Source organism: Mauremys mutica, chromosome 3 (assembly GCF_020497125.1).
Source record: "Mauremys mutica isolate MM-2020 ecotype Southern chromosome 3, ASM2049712v1, whole genome shotgun sequence".
In the NCBI taxonomy this organism is placed as follows: domain Eukaryota; kingdom Metazoa; phylum Chordata; order Testudines; family Geoemydidae; genus Mauremys; species Mauremys mutica.
The window spans coordinates 84,238,380-84,260,323 of record NC_059074.1 but is presented as its reverse complement, the minus strand read 5'-3'; the positions used below and the strand labels follow the sequence as shown (position 1 = coordinate 84,260,323).

General features: G+C 39.7%; 1 protein-coding gene across 8 annotated transcripts in view; it reads left to right on the top strand.

Annotated features, from left to right (window-relative positions):
* The window catches only part of AK9 (adenylate kinase 9), a 212,832-nt gene that overhangs the window by 12,490 nt on the left and 178,398 nt on the right, over window positions 1-21,944 (top strand). For all 8 annotated transcript variants that reach the window (XM_045009542.1, XM_045009545.1, XM_045009543.1 and 5 more), the window contains 5 exons: window positions 788-851; window positions 6,252-6,304; window positions 6,436-6,532; window positions 10,240-10,352; window positions 12,731-12,913. In XM_045009542.1, coding sequence (XP_044865477.1) covers window positions 788-851; window positions 6,252-6,304; window positions 6,436-6,532; window positions 10,240-10,352; window positions 12,731-12,913 — 510 coding nt within the window. The remainder of the gene's footprint in view (window positions 1-787; window positions 852-6,251; window positions 6,305-6,435; window positions 6,533-10,239; window positions 10,353-12,730; window positions 12,914-21,944) is intronic.

Genomic DNA, 21,944 nt, shown 5'->3' with positions numbered 1-21,944 from the left:
ACTTCCTGTTTATATCTTGGATCCTTCCTTCTTTTGCATAATACTCAATAATAAAGGTTCAGCAGGCCAAATTATGTCTTTAGGTACATCTGTGTGATATGAAACTTAGTTAACAATTTTATTGATGTTGCACAAGACCTAGCAGAATCAGTTCACTCTTAGCTATGTTGGCTCTTCAGAGCTAACATAAGTGAAAACACAGCAAAAATGATTTTTCACTGAAGTTATCAGATAAGACCGAATATGCATAGACACCAGATCTGCAGAGTAAGAAAGTATTAGTTGTACACAGAGTACATATTTTAAGTGCAAAAAATGTTTCAGAAATATTATCCACCCACCTTCTTTTTACCCTTCTTGCCTTACTCTGAAACAGCAGAAAGGTTTTACTCAAACTTGACCCAAAAAATTAACTGTAGCCTGAGATGAAGGATGTGACATTTTAGTCCTACAAAAACTTTTTATAGAAACTCATGAGCAACTCTTATTAAAGGTTTAAAATAGCCTTACTCATAATTACAAATATATTTAATATGAAGGAAATCAGTTAAAGGGAACAATTATATCAATCATAGTGGGAAATACATTACATGTTGTCCAGTGACTTTAAGCAGGTTTGTGTTATAGCACATAGAATAGAGGCCCTGATCCTGACTAGGGCTTTTAGTGGCTACTGTATTACAAAGAAATAATAACAGGACATGCATGTCATTGCATTTTGTTATGTGAGTACAGTAATGACAAAGTCATTCTAATTTTAAGAAAATATGTCTTTTTTCATTTTAAGGGTACTGGGAAGAAAACATTAGCTAGAAAAATAGCTCAGTTATGGAAATGCACACTCATTGAAGGTAAATATCAACTATAATACTTTTTATTTTAGCTTTCTTTATGTTCCCTGAAATTCTACATGGTACTTTACTGACCACAGTGAAGTTCATTGGTAGGGGAAAACTGTGATAATCTTTCAGGAAACACATCATTGTTGAACATGGCAAATGCTCTGCCATTTAGCTACATGGGTGCTAAACAAGTCAGTTTTCTCCTCTTTTGCAGGAGGGAATGTAACACCTAATGACCAAAGTAAGGCCCAGTCCTGTAAGATGATCTACATGAGCAGATCCATATGTTTATGTGGAACCTTGTTGAAGTCTGTGGTGGGTCCACATAGGCACAGGGGTCTGACTGCATGGCTCAGCTTACAGGATCAGGTAGTGTCTATCTTTGTTCTGTGTTTATACAGTACCTAGCACAATGGGGTGCTAGTCTATGAGTTGGGCTCCTCAGCACTTCTGCAATATAAATAATAATAATAGTAAAAGCAAATCTGTGCTATTATCCTGACAATACCAACCCCCCACCAGAAAACATTCTAAGGCTCATTTGAGGCAGTGGGGGTCTCCCATCTTGCCGGCTTTAGCAGGTCCACAGGAATAGGAAATGCCCCTTTGGTCTCCTGCTCTCTCCAGCTCCACCTTCCTCACCCCCTCTCCCTGAAGATCACTAAAGGTCTGCAGGAGCAGAGCCTTTAATTGGAAATATTCTCTTTTGTTCCACCGTCAACTGATTACTAGGGAGGCATGTCATTTTGAGACATCTCAACAAGGAAAAGGGCTAGAGACTCATATACAAAAAGAATAAGCGTAGGTCTCCAGCAGCTTTTTGTTGTTTTATACTAAGCTTGCTGGAGCAGATATCCTGTAGCAAAGGAGGGAGAACATAATAAGAACATAAGAAAGGCCGTACCGGGTCAGACCAAAGGTCCATCTAGCCCAGTATCTGTCTACCGACAGTGGCCAATGCCAGGTGCCCCTGATGGAGTGAACCTAACAGGCAATGATCAAGTGATCTCTCTCCTGCCATCCTCTGACGAACAGAGGCTAGGGACACCATTCTAACCCATCCTGGCTAATAGCCATTTATGGACTTAGCCACCATGAATTTATCCAGTCCCCTTTTAAACATTGTTATAGTCCTAGCCTTCACAACCTCCTCAGGTAAGGAGTTCCATAAGTTGACTGTGCGCTGCGTGAAGAAGAACTTCCTTTTATTTGTTTTAAACCTGCTGCCTATTAATTTCATTTGGTGACCCCTAGTTCTTGTATTATGGGAATAAGTAAATAACTTTTCCTTATCCACTTTCTCAACATCACTCATGATTTTATATACCTCTATCATGTCCCCCCTTAGTCTTCTCTTTTCCAAACTGAAGAGTCCTAGCCTCTTTAATCTTTCCTCATATGGGACCCTCTCTAAACCCTTAATCATTTTAGTTGCTCTTTTCTGAACCTTTTCTAGTGCTAGAATATCTTTTTTGAGGTGAGGAGACCACATCTGTACACAGTATTCGAGATGTGGGCGTACCATGGATTTATATAAGGGCAATAATATACTCTCAGTCTTATTCTCTATCCTCTTTTTAATGATTCCTAACATCCTGTTTGCTTTTTTGACCGCCTCTGCACACTGCGTGGACATCTTCAGAGAACTATCCATGATAACTCCAATATCTTTTTCCTGACTCGTTGTAGCTAAATTAGCCCCCATCATGTTGTATGTATAGTTGGGGTTATTTTTTCCAATGTGCATTACTTTACATTTATCCACATTAAATTTCATTTGCCATTTTGTTGCCCAATCACTTAGTTTTGTGAGATCTTTTTGAAGTTCTTCACAGTCTGCTTTGGTCTTAACTATCTTGAGCAGTTTAGTATCATCTGCAAACTTTGCCACCTCACTGTTTACCCCTTTCTCCAGATCATTTATGAATAAATTGAATAGGATTGGTCCTAGGACTGACCCTTGGGGAACACCACTAGTTACCCCTCTCCATTTGGAGAATTTACCATTAATTCCTACCCTTTGTTCCCTGTCCTTTAACCAGTTCTCAATCCATGAAAGGACCTTTCCTTTTATCCCATGACAGCTTAATTTACGTAAGAGCCTTTGGTGAGGGACCTTGTCAAAGGCTTTCTGGAAATCTAAGTACACTATGTCCACCAGATCCCCCTTGTCCACATGTTTGTTGACCCCTTCAAAGAACTCTAATAGATTAGTAAGACACGATTTCCCTTTACAGAAACCATGTTGACTATTGCTCAAGAGTTTATGTTTTTCTATGTGTCTGACAATTTTATTCTTTACTATTGTTTCAACTAATTTGCCCGGTACCGACGTTAGACTTACCGGTCTGTAATTGCTGGGATCACCCCTAAAGCCCTTTTTAAATATTGGCGTTACATTAGCTAACTTCCAGTCATTGGGTACCGAAGCCGATTTAAAGGACAGGTTACAAACCTTAGTTAATAGTTCCGCAACTTCACATTTGAGTTCTTTCAGAACTCTTGGGTGAATGCCATCTGGTCCCGGTGACTTGTTAATGTTGAGTTTATCAATTAATTCCAAAACCTCCTCTAGTGACACTTCAATCTGTGACAGTTCCTCAGATTTGTCACCTACAAAAGCCAGCTCAGGTTTGGGAATCTCCCTAACATCCTCAGCCGTGAAGACTGAAGCAAAGAACCCATTTAGTTTCTCCGCAATGACTTTATCATCTTTAAGCGCTCCTTTTGTATTTTCATCGTCAAGGGGCCCCACTGGTTGTTTAGCAGGCTTCCTGCTTCTGATGTACTTAAAAAACATTTTGTTATTACCTTTGGAGTTTTTGGCTAGCCGTTCTTCAAACTCCTCTTTGGCTTTTCTTATTACACTCTTGCACTTAAGTTGGCAGTGTTTGTGCTCCTTTCTATTTGCCTCACTAGGATTTGACTTCCACTTTTTAAAGGAAGTCTTTTTATCTCTCACTGCTTCTTTTACATGGTTGTTAAGCCACGGTGGCTCTTTTTTAGTTCTTTTACTGTTTTTCTTAATTTGGGGTATACATTGAAGTTGGGCCTCTATTATGGTGTCTTTAAAAAGGGCCCACGCAACTTGCAGGGATTTCACTTTAGTCACTGTACCTTTTAACTTTTGTCTAACTAACCCCCTCATTTTTGTATAGTTTCCCCTTTTGAAATTAAAGGCCACAGTGTTGGGCAGTTGAGATGTTCTTCCCACCACAGGGATGTTGAATGCTATTGTATTATGGTCACTATTTCCAAGCGGTCCTGCTATAGTTACCTCTTGGACCAGCTCCTGCGCTCCACTCAGGATTAAATCTAGAGTCGCCTCTCCCCTTGTGGGTTCCCGTACCAGCTGCTCCATGAAGCAGTCATTTAAAGTATCGAGAAATTTTATCTCTGCATTTCGTCCTGAAGTGAAATGTTCCCAGTCAATATGGGGATAATTGAAATCTCCCACTATTATTGGGTTCTTAATTTTGATAGTCTCTCTAATTTCCCTTAGCATTTCATCATCACTATTACTGTCCTGGTCAGGTGGTCGATAATAGATCCCTAATGTTATATTTTTATTAGAGCATGAAATTTCTATCCATAGAGATTCTATGAAACATGTGGATTCGCTTAAGATTTTTACTTCATTTGAATCTACATTTTCTTTCACATATAGTGCCACTCCCTCCCCTGCACGACCCGTTCTGTCCTTCCAATATATTTTGTACCCCGGAATGATTGTGTCCCATTGATTGCTCTCAGTCCACCAGGTTTCTGTGATGCCTATTATATCAATATCCTCCTTTATCAGAAGGCACTCTAGTTCACCCATCTTATTATTTAGACTTCTAGCATTTGTGTACAAGCACTTTAAAAACTTGTCCCTGTTTATTTGTCTGCCCTTTTCTGATGTGTCAGATTCTTTTTTATGTGACTGTTTATCATCTGATCTGGCCCTTACATTATCCTTTTCCATCCTCTGCTCCTGACTATAACCTGGAGATTCTCTATCATTAGACTCTCCCCTAAGAGAAGTCTGTGTCCGATCCACATGCTCCTCTGCAGCGGTCGGCTTTCCCCCATCTCCTAGTTTAAAAACTGCTCTACAACCTTTTTAATGTCTAGTGCCAGCAGTCTGGTTCCATTTTGGTTTAGGTGGAGACCATCTCTCCTGTATAGGCTCCCCCCATCCCAAAAGTTTCCCCAGTTCCTAATGAAAGGATGGAGATGGATGGCAGGAAAGAGATCCCTTGATCGTTACCTGTTAGGTCACTCCCTCTGGGACACCTGGCATTGGTTACTATCGGTAGTCAGGATACTGGGCTGGATGGACCTTTGGTCTGACCCAGTATGGCCATTCTTATGTTGTTATGCTCACTTAAATTTTGCAGAAAATTTTTTGCTTCTGTCCCATATATATCCTACAAATTTAGAGATTGATGCAACTCTTTAAATTAAAAATGGGGGAAGGCTAAATTAGCTTATAACAACCTTAACTGTAGAGAAGTTACTTTAAGCAACTCTTTGTTCTAGTTAATTATAATATACATGATTTGGCTGATTTTTTTCATGGAATATGCATGCTCAGTAAATCTTGTTATGAATAAACATTATGGATTTCAATTTTTGTGTTAGCTATTTCCCTTGTAAATCTCAATTTATTTCTAGTGCATTAATTAGAACATATGGAAGCCCTCTGGTGGCCAAAAAAAAACTTTCAGATTTTGTGGAGACCAGAGGCTTTATAACATATCAAATAAAATGTCTTTATCACATTTTTAATGCTTAAAGTTCAAATCATGCCAAAATTTCTGTTTTAATAAAATCTCTTAACTTTATTTCCATCAATGCAAAAATAGATTACTTAAGTCTTCCCACTTTTTTAATACAAAGTGACACATGATCTAAACTATTTCACATGTGAGGAAAAAAATAGAATGAGAATTTTTCAGCTACATGAGGATCGGCCCTCTTCTCTGCATGTGGAATGCCCCTTGACTTCAGTGGGGCTTATATATGTGGAGGGTTTGCAGGATTATCCCCTGAGGCTCCACCCCATCATTGCAGTTCATAAAGCCATATGCAGGAGCTTTGAGTGTGAGGGGGTATCAAACTAGCACTGTCTTGTTTAATTTGACCATTTAAAGGGTAACCTTTTGTCTCAGCTCATTACTTTAAAACTGACATCTTTGTATGCCTGAACTGTTCTCATTTTGAAACTTGACTTCTTAATATGTGAAATGTTTTTGGGCTCAAAGATTCAACACCAGATTTCACAGTAGTTACATTATGATCATATGAAATCACTAATAAAGACAGCCATGCTAGGCTAACAGTGTACATGAAAACATACTAATGCACACACAGTATGTTTTATTAATTGTTTTAATTTTGTTCTGTATTCTGTACATTTTTTAGCTTTGGAAGTAATAGAAGAAAATATTACTGCAGGAACAGAATATGGACTTAAGGTAAAATCTACTGTTTTATTAAATTTCATGATATTCATAAGGCCCAATCTTGTTCCCCTTGAAGTCTGTGGCAGCTGGATGGGGCCACCATGCAAATATTGTAGAATGTTATGCTTTACATTTCCCTTTAGATGCAGGAATTGCTTTTTGGAGGTCAAAGTATTCCTGAAGAACTGATTACAAAGATGATTCTGAAAAAGATTGAGTCACCAGAAGTTGCTCACTTTGGTATGTGTTGTCATTTTCCAGAACTTTTAAAGTATGCCCACCCTAGCCCTCTAAAACTTATTTTTGTCTTCTTGTATATCCATAGCATATGATATTTAAAAATTCTGCTACACTGCAATCTGTCGGATTCAGTCAGACATTTTTGCCACCAGTACTGTAGAATCTGTCTTCATTGCTTCATGCAGAACATGGATATCTGTAAATTATAGTGACCTGAGATGGCATTTAGGGAATACTGTATTGATCGTGGAGGACAAAAGAGTGCTATGTACTCATACACACAACAACAGAGTGATATTTTTCAGCCAAATTATATCCTTTTGATTTTCTGTAATCAGGGGCGGCTCTAGGAATTTGGCCGCCCCAAGCACGCCGGTCCTGCGGCTCCGGGGGACCTCCTGCAGACGTGCCTGCGGATGGTCCGCTGGTCCCGCGGCTCCGGTGGAGCATCCGCAGGCACGCCTGCGGGAGGTCCACCGGAGCCGTGGGACCAGCGGACCCTCCGCAGTCATGACTGCGGAAGGTCTGCCGGAGCCGCCTGCCGCCCTCCCGGCAAAATGCCGCCCCAAGCTCACGCTTGGCGCGCTGGGGTCTAGAGCCGGCCCTGTCTGTAATAAAGATGAAATACTGTCAGAGATTGAGGTGTCAAAAGAAGTAGTTCTGGAACAAAATAATTTTAAAAAGAAGTAAGTCCCCAGGCCCAGATAGTATACAGCAAAGAGTTCTGAAGGAACTTAAGTATGAAGTTGCTGAGCTGCTAGGAAAGATATACATAATCTCTCATTTTAAAACAGCTGCAACACTGGAGAATTGGAGGTTAGGAAATTTATCTGTTTTTTTAAAAGGCCGTATGGATGTTCTAAGGAATTATAAACTAGTAAACCTTATATCTGTAGCTGGTAAACTGGTAGACACTATGATTGAAAACAGAAAATAAAACACCTGAAAGCTCATGACATGATAGTCTAATCAGAGCACAGTTTCTTCAAAGGAAAATCATATCACTAATGTTAGAATTCTTTGAACATGTCAATAAAGTAGTGGATAAAAAAAGAACCAATTGATATAATTTTGACTTTCAAAAGGTCTTTAACAAGGTCAAAAGAGGATACTAAAGAAACTAAATACTCATGGGGTGGGAGACAAAGTACTGTCATGGATCAAAAACTGGCTAAGACACAGGAAACTGTAGGAATAAATAGTTAATTTTGTCATGGCAAAAGGTTAACAGGAAGGTGCCTCAAGGATCTGTGTTAAGATTGGTATTGTCTAATATACTAATGATCTGGAAAGGACGATGATCAATGAGATAGCAAAATGTGTAGATAAAAAGTTATTTAAAGTAGTCAAGTCCAGAGAAGTCTGTGAAGAACTTCATAGGGATTTAACTAAGCAAGGTGAATGGGCAACACAATGGTGGATGACGTTAAATATTGATAAATGCAAAATAATCCACATTAGAAGGAAAATTTTGAACTCATTGTACAGTTTATTAGGGTTCTAAATTAACTATACCAAGTCAGGAAAGGGACCCGGGGATCATTGTGGACATCTCAATAAAAACCTCTGCTCTTAATATGCAGCTGTGGTCAAAAAGCAAACAAGATGTTAGAATGCATCAGTAATAGGATGGAGAATAATGTGTAAAAAGTTATAGTGCCATTATCTAAGTGGGTGATATGCCCTCATCTGGAATACTGTGTGCAGTAATGGGTTCCCCTTCTCTAAAAAGCTAATGCAGAATTAGAGTAGGGAGCCATTCAGAGAAGGGTGACAAGAATGATTCGGAATATGACAAAACTCATACAGAGAGATGTTGAAGAGATTGGGGTGTTTACCTTAGAAACAAAATGAATAAGAGTGGACATGATAAAATAATTAATGGCATAGAGAAGGTAAATAGGCGTTTCTGTTCTCATAACACAAGAACAAGGGAACATTTAATGAAAGTAAAAGGTTGCAGATTCAAAACTAGTAGGTAATAGGAAATACTTTTGCACTCAAACCCTAATTGGACTCTGAAACTCATTGTCACAAGATGTTGTTAAAGACAAAAATTTGGCAAAATCCAAAAAAGAATTGGACATTTTTATATAGATAAGAAAAATATTTAAATTTATAATAGTTAATTTAAAAAAAAAAAGAGTATTGGAAGGGATATAAAACCTCATGCTTCAGGATTTAAGACAATTTCTAACTACTGGGAATTAGGATTAGACTTTCATGGGGACAAAATTATCCTGCATCTGCTTACTGAGGGTTTTCTTGCTCTTTGAAGCATCTAGTGCTTTTGCACACAGGATACTGGTCTAGATGGATCAGAAGTCAGATCCAGTATAGCTGTTCCTATGTTCATTTGGGTCATCTGGAAGCCATCAGGTTCCATCACCCTTCAAGGACAGAGTACCAGAACTGGTCCTTTACCACAGCAGGCAAAGCCTCTTTACAGAAGGAAATGTCAGGGTAACTTTAACTTCCCCCATCTCCATTCCAACCCAAATACTAGATCCATAGTGCAACAGACAAGCTATGTGAGCTGAGTCAGAAACTACTTAGGATGGTCCTATGGTCATCATGACAAGCATAAAATCCTGAGATACTCTAGAAAAGTAATCATCTGCATGGACATTGAAGTCACACACATTGTCAAGCATGGTGCCTCCAGTGCTACCACAACACAGAATATGATCAGTTTAGCATCAGTTTTCTGATATTTTGAATGATCAGTACACAAACTAGCCCATCCCAGCCCAGGATTCAGAAACCAGATGGGCACACTAAGATCTGTCACCAGGATGGTAGACTTTCTGCACTTGAAACTAGATGCAAAGAGCACAGACATGAATCTCATTTGTCCCCCTGTTACCTTATGTTGCTTCATATACATGGCTGGAGTCCATGGCTGGAGAAAGATCTAGGCTATGCATGCAAAGGATATATATACACTGTTGTAACTCTAGCCACTGACCTTACATTGAAAAACAGAGTCTAGTTCCCATTCATTGTAAAGGAATTTGTTCTGCATCCCATGGATCTCCCACCTCCCTAATACAAGGATAACCCTCTGTGTCCCAAGAAAAAGTGATCCAATCTCTCTCAGAAAGCTCTCACCTCCAGAGCATGGGAGGAGATTCCTTCCCAAAATACAGTTATGGAATTCCTACTCCCTATTGAATTCACCTCCATAGGTCAGTGTGACTCAGTCTATTTCCAAACCAAACATTTTCTATTCAAGCCCTCTTATTCCATCATTTTCAATCACCTTAATATTCCACCTGCCACTCAGCAAAGAACAGAATGACATTAGATGCTACTGAGCATGCATCTCTCAGTATAAATAGCCTATATAACTTCATGCATTACTAGTAATTGCTACATGATTCAGACTTTCCAGATTGGATTTCAAGGTAATATTTAGCACATATAAAATTGTTAGTGTCTATTTTGGGCAATTTTTCTCTATGTTCATTAACTGAATTAACTGTGTTTGAGAATTATATAGTTATCTTGAAAGTATTGCAGCTTTGTTATGTCACTTTGGGTAATCACAGGTAAACTTTAGCTATCAATGTGGGTGGCCATGACAAATGATTCTAGTTATACGTCTATCTAGATGTAATGTTTAAAACAGATAATATAATAATATAAATATTTAGTATATTGAAATAACTTTCCAAAAGATGTATTTAACAAATTTTATTTGGCAGGTTATGTTCTCAGTGGATTTCCTTCTCTCTCAGAGGAATACATGACTATTTCGGAGCAAATAGAGAAAATTAGAAATCTAAAATTAAAACCAAATTTCCTGATTAACCTTAAGGTAATGACAGCTTTGATAACTTGCTAATCATTTTCATACTTATTCTTAAAATAAGATTAATATTCTATAGGAGTCAGTGTCATTTTTTACATATATTGAAGTATGATAGCTGTTACTAAGGGCCAAATTCTTCTTTTACAATGGAGTTGTCAAACAAGTTACTCTAGGTTTACGCTGCTGTAATAGACAGCAGAATTTGGTCCTAAGGACTGATCCTGCAAGGTATTGAGCATCTCCTATAACTTCAGTGGGAGTTATAGTCATTGAGGACCTCATGATCAGTTTCTAAGACTGGAATAAAAAGTACATGTTCCATGAAGATAATGCCTTGGGATAATAACAGGGTATGGATATTATAAGTCAAAGCCAGTAGAAATGCTGTTTGGGAAAAATTATTGGGAAAAATTAGTTACATATTTGAGTGAGAAAACAAGTTACTTTATAGTCCAGCCCTCTTTGTCTAATTGTAAACAATGGTGAAAATACTACTTACAGACCAGTTATTTACAAATCAGATTTGGACTGAATCTGCAAACTCTGCTATGCTCTCTTGCAAAATTTACTAAAATTCCCCAAATAGATGTATAGTGAAGACACTTTCCAAAAATTACTGTAATATACATTTAGAAATACACATTATTGTAAGCAGGGCCGGCTCCAGGCACCAGCTAAGGAAGCAGGTACTTGGGGCGGCCAATACAAAGGGGCGGCACTCTGTCCGCTATTGGGGCTGCCCGTCCGGTTCTTCGGCGGGAATTTGGCGGCAGGTCCCTCAGTCCCTCTCTTCCTCTTTGAGCTGCCACCAAAGTGCCGCCGAAGAGGAAGAGAGGGAATGAAAGACCTGCCGCCGAAGAATGGAGTGGCGCGATTGAGCTGATGCCAATTGGCTTTTTTCCACCGCTTGGTGCGGCAGAAAATCTGGAGCCAGCCCTGATTGTAAGTACAGTAGTCAGAGGTCTTCTTACTCCATAGTTCTTAAAAGAACAAGAAAATATACTACATCTATTAGGTCTTTTCCCACTCTAACTTCTAAAATAATGAATGGGCTGCCGAAACAACAGTTTTTGTGACATTGGGCACGTACTCGCAATAAGATTTTGCTTCTGGTTGCTTAGACACTACAGTAAGTACCTAGATATGTAACATGTATGTGAGACAGAGATGGTAGTTGGTAGGCTTTAGTGGAGTAGTGGGAGTGCTGCCACTTTTTGAGATGTCATTACATTTTTTCACACACAGCCCAAAATTCTACATATTTAATAATTTAAAGACTTAAATTTGAACATGTCCAGTGAATGTTTTAATGCTAATTTGAAATTATTTGGTTTCTGAGAGCACAAAAATAACTTGAAACCCCAAAACAAAATACCTCTTTGTGCCATTTTAGGGGAAGGAGTTGTTATTTTTAATTATAGGAAGTTGAACCTTGTTTTAATACCAAACAGTGCAAAAGACTTATTCCAGGCAGTACATTCTGTATGGTTTCACACATAAAATTCCATATAAATGGGTGATACCGTTTTACACCATCAGAAAGGAATTCTTGACTTCATGTACATACCTCATCTCCCTCTCTTGACTTCAGTTGAAGGAAGGTTAAGACCTTAAACTCCAAGGAAGGAATCTTGGCTTCACTGCAGTCAACTGAGAGTTTTGCCATTGACTTCAGTGGTTCTAGGTGAAATCCTGGATGTAATAGAATTGTGGCTATTTTCACTATGTCAAAAAGAAAGGAAGAAGAATCTCTTTAGAAATGCATGATCTGTGAATAGCTTTTCATTATTCACTTTGGAAAAATCTTGTTCTATTTGTATATCAAAAAATGGCAAAGAGGAGGCTTCTTTGGAGGGGGTGGAAGGCAAATCCCCTGGTTCTTGCAAGTTTTGCAAATCTCAGCAAACGCCTCTTCTTGCCTAAGACACACCTTTCAGAAGCAGGGGAAGCAAGGTAATCTCCAGAACTCTGTTAACACTTAAAGGGGTTTCTCATCTAGTGAACTTATCATGCACAGTACTTGGCAACGTGGTCCAATTAAACAATACTTTGTTCTGTAGAAATTGCTCCTCCCCTTCTGCCCCTCCCTGGATTAGCTGTCACTGTTTTCTCAGACTTTTCAAAGATGGGGGAAAGGTTATGTGGTAACTGATTGGGCAGTAGCCTTTGGGGTTGGGAATTGTCTATTTAGAAAGGCTTTTCCCATGTCCTTTTGAGTTCTTATACATTTAATTTTTATTGACTGTCTTTTTTAAAGTTGTATGTGCCTAGAAGTGCAATAAATAAAAAAAGTTAAAAAGTAGGCTATATTACTTTTAAGAAAAAATAATATTGTTATGACAATAACATAAACAGAAGTTTTCTTTTGATTATTTCTTAACTAGTGTCCTGACTATGATTTGTGCCAAAGACTCTCTGGGCAAAGACAGCTTCCTGATACAGGGCAGATATACCAAAGGAACCAGTGGGATCCTGAAATTATTGACAAACGGAAGAAAAAGAAGGATCAACATAAAGGAGAAGATGAGGAAGAAGAAGAGGAGGAAGAGCAGGAAGAAGAAGATGAGGTAACTGATCTTAATCTACAGAAGAGACTCTCTTTATTAGCAGCCATGTCAGAAAAAGAGCAAAGCTCATGGACATTTAAAAATAAACTAAAAAATCTCAACTGTTACTCTGAATGCATTTTGTTCAACCTTGTTTTTGTAAATCAATTTCTGTTCTGCTTTAAGAGATATACTATAGTATTTAAACAAAATTGTAATACTCATTCAGTAAAATTATTTAGTAGTATTGATAAGATTTCAGCTTGTTTATGAGTTTTTACATTGGAACACCATAAAAATACAGCAGAATCTCAGAGTTATGAACACCTCAGGAATGAAGGTTGTTGGTAACTCTGAAATGTTCATAACTCTGAATAAAATGTTATGGTTGTCCTTTCAATCCTTTACAACTGAACATTGACTTAATACAGCTTTGAAACTTTTCTATGCAGAAGAAAAATTCTGCTTTTAACCATCTTAATTTAAATGAAACAAGCACAGGAACAATTTCCTTACTTTGTCAAAACTTTGTTTTAAACTTTTCCTTTATTTTTTTAGTAGTTTACATTTAACACAGTACTGTATTGTATTTGGTTTTTGTTTTTTGGTCTCTGGTGCTGCCTGATTGCATACTTCTGGTTCCAAATCATACATGTGGTTGACCGATCAGTTCATAACTCTGGTGTTTGTAATTCTGAGGTTCTACTGTACTGTGAGATAATATCTTTTAGTTAGACCAACTTCTATTGGTGACAGAAACAAGCTTTTGAACTACACAGAGTTTCAGGTCTGGACTCTATGCATCTCAAAAGCTTGTCCCACCTTGTCTCACTAATATCCTGGGACCAACACAGCTACAATACCAAAGCAAATAAAATACTGTAACTTTTTAAACAAGATATTAATTTCTTTCACCTCCAGAGTGAGTCTTCTTGGCATTAATTAAAACACAATAAAAATAGTGTAGCAATTTTATTGGAAGGGGGGAAAAGCTAAAAATAATATATATTTCAAGTTTATATAAAATATCAACTGATTATGTACAGCTAATCAAAAATAAATTATGAGCACTTACAAAATATGTATAATGGATAAAATTCATGCTAATCTTTGTGATAGGTTGTACCTCTAGAGCACCATGGGGGTGAGAGTGGGCACCTTGTCACAGATGTCCTTCTCTGTCTGTATAGCTGGTTTAGAGTACAGAGTGTGATCCTCCGGCCGTAAGTCTTAGGGGGGTGGTAATCCCCACTTCTAGGCACAAAGCAGTCCAGAAAATGGTAAGGGCAAACCAAATAACAGTGCATTCCACAAAATAGTCCAGGCTTACCCAGTGGTCCCCTGTAAGGTCAGAGGACAGTAGTCTCTGAGGGGGGTCTGAACCCTTAACTCCTTGTGTCCAAAGAACCTAGGCTCTGCACCTGGAGTTCTAAACAAAAAGGGAAAACAAAGTAAAGAAGGTCCCTCTAATCCTTCAGCGAGTCCAGGTGGCAGAGGCTCTTCAGCTGTTCTCCTTGTCAGTGAGACTAGGGAGCTCTAGCTCTGCTTACCTTTTAGTGCCACCATGTACTTTGTTTTTTGGCACAGCAGCCTCATCATATGAAGTTATGACCACCACTTTCTTCATTCATTTTTAGCCAAGTATTTTCTTATATCCTTTCACTCAGTCTAGTATCCATAAGGAAATGCAGTGAGGCTTCCCCCACCACCACCACCACTATCCATTTCTGTGACTTTTTAATTAGTCCATTAAGGGAAAAATCTTTGCCAAGCTGACTCAATGTTTTCTCAGATAAACTTTCTTTCCATAGAATATTGCCCACAATACCATAGAACATGACCAACAGTTTTTTGGTTTTGCACATATTACATAGCCTATCTTTACATCTCTTTAGTAAGTTTAACTTATATTTGGTGTAATGACATGTTCACACTGTAAAAATGACTACTTCGCTTTTTCTGTCATGACTGTGGAGTATAATATTATCTTCAATTTTTGAGCATACATCATAGGACCTTTGTTCTTTTGTTTCCTTAGTCCATAGTTCTTGCCATTCCTTTGCAAGCTCCTTCATGGCCATACTTTTAAATTCTTGTCTACTCATGATAGGGCTGAATGTAGGGGCAGGTGACCCAGGCAACCACCTGGGATGGTGAGCTTGGAGGGGTGCTGAGCTCAGGGTTTTATTTTTGTTGTTAGCAACAAAAGGGAAAATAGAATGAAGGGAAATGTTTCAGGTATGCCATATGTGGATTCATTTTTTCACTAAGCTAGGATGTTCTGGACCTTTATAGAATCTCATGGAATCTTCCAGATTTTCTGGGAAGTACATTTTCCTTAAATCTCCTAGAATGTTGTCAGTCATGCCCTGTACATTTCTATTATTCTTAAAATTATTTTTTTTAAAATTTCCATAAGCTTAGAGGAAACATTTTTTTATTTGCTTGTATATGGCATGAATAAATACAGATTTACAGATCCTAGTGTGCAAATGTATTGTCTTATATGACAGGGATACATCATGCATGCAAATCGTGCATCGAAGTTGTGAAATGGGCTACAAATGCTATGAAAATAAGGTATTCAAAAGTTTAACAAATGGAGGGGGGACACTGAAGACTCTTGTTGCCTGGGGCGCCATTTAGTCTAGGGCCGGCCCTAACTCAAGGGTATCTTAACATTCACCTCCTCTTTTTGTAAAGCATGTTTTTCTCTTTTCTTAGTCATCTCATTTCAGTATGTGCCAGAATCCATGCTATTGTTACACAGATATCAGCTTGCATTATTTCAATAGTTAGGAATATTATTTCACTTATTATGTCATTTCTACTTTCTGAAGTCCCTGTTCTGAATGTCATTATTCCTAACAAGGAAACAAATAAAATTACAGCTACAGTTGGTCACACATCTCTTCTCTAGGCTAGTGCCAACATAATCCCCATTAGTTCAGCTGTGAGAATGGTCACATAATTTGATAGCCTTTTAGATTTCTGGATTCCAAGACTAGAAAATGGAAAGCTGTTCCCACTCGTCCCTGGCTGTCATTTTTTGATCAATTTGTATAGACTTTGTAAAACTGGCCCCATTTTTCATAAATAAATTTTAAAATGTCATTGGTCATAACGTGTGGATTTTTCCTTCAGTTTTTTCATACAGTTCCAAATCCACAAATGGGGAATAACTGTCCAGCTGTAACATGATTTCCCATTACTACAAATTTTTAGTTCTCTCCATTTTTTCTTTTTACGTATCTCCTTTGCCCATTTTTGACCCTAGTGTAGTATGAGGTAGTCTGTGGCAATCCATATAATTTTATCTACTAAACTTCCAGCAATCTTCATAAATCTGTTGTGTACTTCTAATTTCATGATTCCCTTTTACCTTTGCCCAAAAGGTTAGTGCTAATAGTTTCATCCTTAAATTTACAGGAGCTTCTTGAGTGGCTATGTTTAGCACACACACTGATGTTGCTGTCATTGTGCCATTGCCAATCGCACAGCTTGGGCGCACAGCAGCTCCAAGTTTTCTAACAGTTGTTTTTGAGGCTGAACCAAAAGCTTGGCATCTGTAGTCTAAAACTGATCTTATCAATGCTCTATACAGCATAATCAATACCTTCTTATCTGTACCCCATTTGTTTCCAGCTACCCTTTTAAGTAAGTTCATTCTACTTTTACACTTTTAAGTCTATGTGACATTTCCAAGTCAATTTATTACCAAACACAGCTCCTGGGAACATAAACTTTTGAACTATCTGAATTTTTTCACCATAAATAAATAAGTCAGTCCCAATCTTCCCTAATTTTCATCATGGTTAAAAGTGTTCTGTTTCTGCAAGAGAGAATTTAAATCCCCAATCATTCCCCCACTTGGAAATTCTCTGGAGTGCCTCATTTGTCTTTTATGCTTTTCTCTGGGGTGTCTTTTATGCTTAGTCCAGATAGCACAGTCGTTTGTGAAAAGGGAAATACTGTTCCCATCTGCACACTTTCCAGTAGGCCATTTATCATAATGGAAAAGGAAGTAGGACTGATAATACTCCCTTGTGGAGTTCCATTTTTAAGCTTGTTAAGTTTTTGATAAAGCTGTTCCCACTTTGACTTGTATAGTTCTGTCACTTAAAAAATCCCTTATCCATCAAAACATTCTCCCTTTTATTTCAGTTTTGGCTAGTTTATATAGGAGGTCTTCCCGCCATACCATGTCATATGCTTTTTTTAATGTCCAGGAAGACTGTTATAAAGTTCTTAGTCCTTATGCTTTTGTGTACCTCTGTTTCTAGTCCCACTATATGGTCAACAGTGCATCTTCCTTTTCTGAAACTACTTTGTACCTCAGTTATAATATATTTTTTGTCCCCAAGTAGTATACTGATCTTATATTTATCATTTTCCATGATTTTTCCCACATACTTGATGTGAGGGCAATAAGCCTATAAGCTTCAGGTCTTGTATGTAATTGGTATAACCAATGCTTGTTTCCAATCTATTGACAGCAGTCCTTTTTCCTATATATCATTATATGACTGCAATAGATTTTTTAGACTTCCTTTTGACAATGGTTGAAGCATTTCATTACTTATATTATCTTTACTCGGAGCTGTGCTTTTCCTTATTCTAATGGCTGTAATAAGGTCCTGCATATTAAAATTTTTGTTTAGCAGATCATCAGTATATTCTCTCCAGCCATTTAACAGTTCACAGTTATCGTTAGTAAACTTCCTTCTTTCCCACAAAACTCATTGTTTTGATTCATATCATTACTGACCTTTTGGAATTCTTTTGCTAAAATGTCGGCCTTTCCTAGTTGGAGACCTCAGTTTCATTAATTACAATAAGACCAGATATACATTTACTTTTACTTTGAATTCCATTCGTTCTTTGAATTTGCCTGTATATGTGAATCTTCGTTCCATTTCCCACAGACATTTCTCCAACTTTTTTTTGTCTTTTTGATAATCCTTCATGCCACTGCCCTACATCTTTTATAATTTATTAAGTCTTTACTATTCATTGTGTGTTTTGCTTACTTCTATACCTTGTTTCATTGCTTGATTGCTAATCCACCAGGGAACCATATTTCTAAGTCGGGGGCAATATGATGTCTTATAGATGGCCTGTTGCTGAAATTCTTTTTATTATGTTGTTATAGAATTCATTAGGTTGTCATTTGTACAATCACTGCATAAATATTCATCACATTTAATTTTGAAAAGATCCCAGTCAGCTTTTCAAAAATTTCAGCTAGGAACACTTTTTGTGTTTTTGACATTTCTTTGGCTTTGGTCCTCAGTATATGTAGGGAAGTGATCACTTCCCATTCCACCTTCTTTATAAATTTCACAACTGCATTTACTGGCTATATTAAATCTAGTAGATACTTCTGTATTTAATATTACTGGGTTATGAATATCAATAAAATGTTCTAAGCATTTACCATTTAGGTCAGTTTTCTTACTTCCCCGTAGCTCATTATGATTATTAAAGTCGCTACAAATTATCAGTGGCTTTTTGACATTAACTAATTTTTCTAGTTCTAAAATAATTCATTTTTACATGGCTTATAAACATTTTAAATCCATATATATGTTTTTGTTCTGCATGGGACTCGCAATAGCATCAAAACGTAGTTTCTGCACGTCCATTTCAACTTAACTAAGTTCCTTTTTTTTTGTATGTGTACAGACCTTCTCCCCCTCTTCTGGTAGCCTGTGGGGTGTAGCCAAATGCCCCCCTCCCCAAGTACTACTTGGCCTGCTGGGAGGGAGGGAGAAGGACTCCCTTCTCCCGCTGCGCCGCGGCCAATGGGAGCTGCACGGGTGACACCTGTGGGTGGGGGAAGCATGCAGAGCCACCTGGCCGTGCCTCCACCTAGGAGCCGGAGGGACATGTTACCACTTCCCGGGAGCTGCCTGAGGTAAGTGCCACCCAGAGCGCGCACTCCCTCCCATACCCCAACGCCCCAGCCCTGAGCCCCTCCTGCACTCCGAACCTCTTGGACCTAGCCCAGAGCCCCCTCCTGTACCCCAAACCCTTCACCCCCCCGCACACACACCAACTCCCTGCCCCAGCCTGGAGCCTCCTCCTGCACCCTAAACCCCTCATTTCTGGCCCCACTCCAGAGCCCGCACCCCCAGCCAAAGCCTTCACCCCCCCCACACACCCCAACCCTCTGCCTCAGCCCAGAGCCCCTCCCTCACTCTGAACCCCTTGGCTCCATCCTCCAGCTCGCAGCCCCCTCCTGCACACCAAACCCTTCATCCCCGGCCACACCCCAGAGCCTGCACCACCAGCTGGAGCCCTCACCCACTCCTACTCCCCCAGACCAGAGCCCCCTCCTGCACCCTGAACCCCTCATTTCTGGCCCCACCACAGAGCCTGCACCACCAGCTGGAGCTCTCACTCCCTGCCATGCCCCAACCCCATGCCCCAGTCCAGTGAAAATGAGTGAGTGAGTGAGTGAGGGTGGGGGAGAGCAAGCAACGGAGGGAGAGGGCATGGATTGAGCAGGGGTGGGGCCTTGGAGAAGGAGTGGTGCCTCTGGGCAGGGGACAGGGCAAGTGTGTTCAGTTTTGTGTGATTAGAAAGTTGGCAACCCTACGCTTGGCCCCTGCCCCTGTCAGCCAGGCCCAGGCAGGGAGCGGAAGGGGTGGGACCAGCTATTTCTCATGCTGGCTTCTTTGGGGGTTGCTGTTCTGTGCAGTGTGGCAGCTGCCTGAGAGAGAGCCTGGCTGGGGCGGCACCCCGGCTCCTGCTCCCTGCCCAGGTCCAGCTTCAAGCGAGCCAGAAATGTGCCGTGGGGGGAGGGCTCCAACTTGTTCAGTCCCTGTCCCCAGCAGCTGGGCTCAGGCAGGGAGCAGAGTGGGTGGGGTAGGCCGCCACCCTAGTCAGGCTCTCTCTCAAGCAGCTGCTGTGCTGCACAGAGCAGCGACCCTGAGCAGCCAGCTTTAGCCATGTGAGAAGCAGCTCCGTCGGGCTCCCTGCCAAAACAAAAGGGAAAGCAGCCAAACATGCCAGGAGGGAGGAGGTGCAATGGGAGAAGGACAGAGCACTGCCCCACAGTTAACTCTGGTGGGGTGGGGAGAGCATGGTGACCCCGGGCTGGGCACAGGGCTGGGGGTTGCTGGGGAGAGGAGACATGTGGAGCAGTCACATGTCCTCCCTTTTAGATTGTGCCTCCCTGTATCAAGAGGCATGAATCATCTATGGGTATATCATATCCCAGGAGAATGAACACAAGTTTACTTATTAGACATGTTCCTTGCACACATAATAGATCAGGCTTTTCCCCATTTCAAAGATGGCTTTCTTAAATTACTGATCATGCATTATTAAACTCTGCATGTTCCAGCTAAGGATTATTAAGACCCTGTTATATAAGCTGCATTATTGCCTACATTTAAAATCTTATGAATGCAGTCTCTCAAGAGGTTGTCTATTGTTAGATATTTTTCTGCTGCTTTTGCTATGATGATAATAATAATAATAGGAGATAGGTATATCTCCTGGAACTGGAAGGGACCTTGAAAGGTCATTGAGTCCAGCCCCCTGCCTTCACTAGCAGGACCAAGTAGTGATTTTTGCCCCAGATCCCCAAGTGGCCCCCTCAAGGATTGAGCTCATAACCCTGGGTTTAGCGGGCCAATGCTCAAACCACTGAGCTATCCCTCCCCCCCTTTAATCTTTTCATTTTTTCCCCATCTGCAAGATGCAGTTAATAAACTTCTCTTCAACACAAGATACATCATCTCCCATTCCCCTCATATTCTCCTTCCTGACCAGAGATGTTTTCTGCTGCTCTTGTACATCTTGTCTCTTATTTGTGTATTTTTCTTTTTCTGTTTTCTGCAGTGGAGCTCTTTGGTAGCCTCTACAGATATTTCTTGGGAAAAAATATTTTTTTGTATTTCTGTAGCTCATTCTGCACAGCCTTTATAAGTTGTACTATGTATTCTCCCACCTTTGCTGCATTTAAGTTCTGTTCCTTCTACACAGTTCTCATATGAGTGATTTCTTCCACATATGCTGTACCTCATTGTTTTCTTACAAATAGTTGCTGCACATCCAAACCTTTGACAATTATAACACCTCACAAGAGTTGGGAGGAGTCTGTTGTTTAACCCAGAAAGATGAATACTCCATTTAGATCCTATCCAAAGTGTCCCACCTTTAAGTGTTATGTGTACAGCAGCAGATGGCTGGTTTTCACCCTCTCTTTTACGAAAGTAGCTGTTTAACAAATGATAATTTCTCTTTGCCTATACTCTTGATATCAGCCTCAGACAATCCTAACAGCACTCCATACATAACCCCTCTTGCTTCCATCAGGAATTTAGGCAGTTGACAAATACCTCTCATTTTCCTTAAGGTTACAGTTTCAAGTTTTTCAGCTTGCTCCTTAAGTGGACATTCTATCAATAGATCTCCATCATGCATTGTTGCAGCTGGGGTCCAACCTTAGCCCTCCATCCCGACTGTTCCAACAATCCAGCCTCACCATCTTCAGCCAGATACCAGCACTCAGCCCCAGCCCAATCTTCAGCCCGCAGCCTGCCACCAGCTACCTCAGTCCCAGCATGCATCACCTCCAAATTCCAGCCAGCTCAGCACCTGCCCCATAGTCTCTCTCAAGCTCAAGCCTCAGCCAGCCTGACATCATGTACGGGGTTTAGATGCTCTCTTTTAAAGAGCTGCCCCTCTCCAGGTTTGACAGGCTGCACAGGTGCTCAGAGTTCATGCTGATTGTGCCCAGTGGAGCTCTTTAGCTCCTTCCTGACTGGAGTGGGATATTGTCCCACCGCAGTCTTTCTTAAGACTTAACTTGAGAGCTAACTTTCACTCTATATGTATAAAAATGTAAATTGCTGCAAAATCGTGTGTGTATGTGTATGTGTGTGTGTTTAGCTAATGAAAAAAAAGTCCACTAATCAGGTCAGCCTTGTTTTGTATGCCTTTTGGTTATTAATGAAAAATTAACACAAAATATTTTTACCATAATAGCTAGAAAATACACAAAATTCTGCATGGATGAGAGCTTTGTGTAACTGAGTCC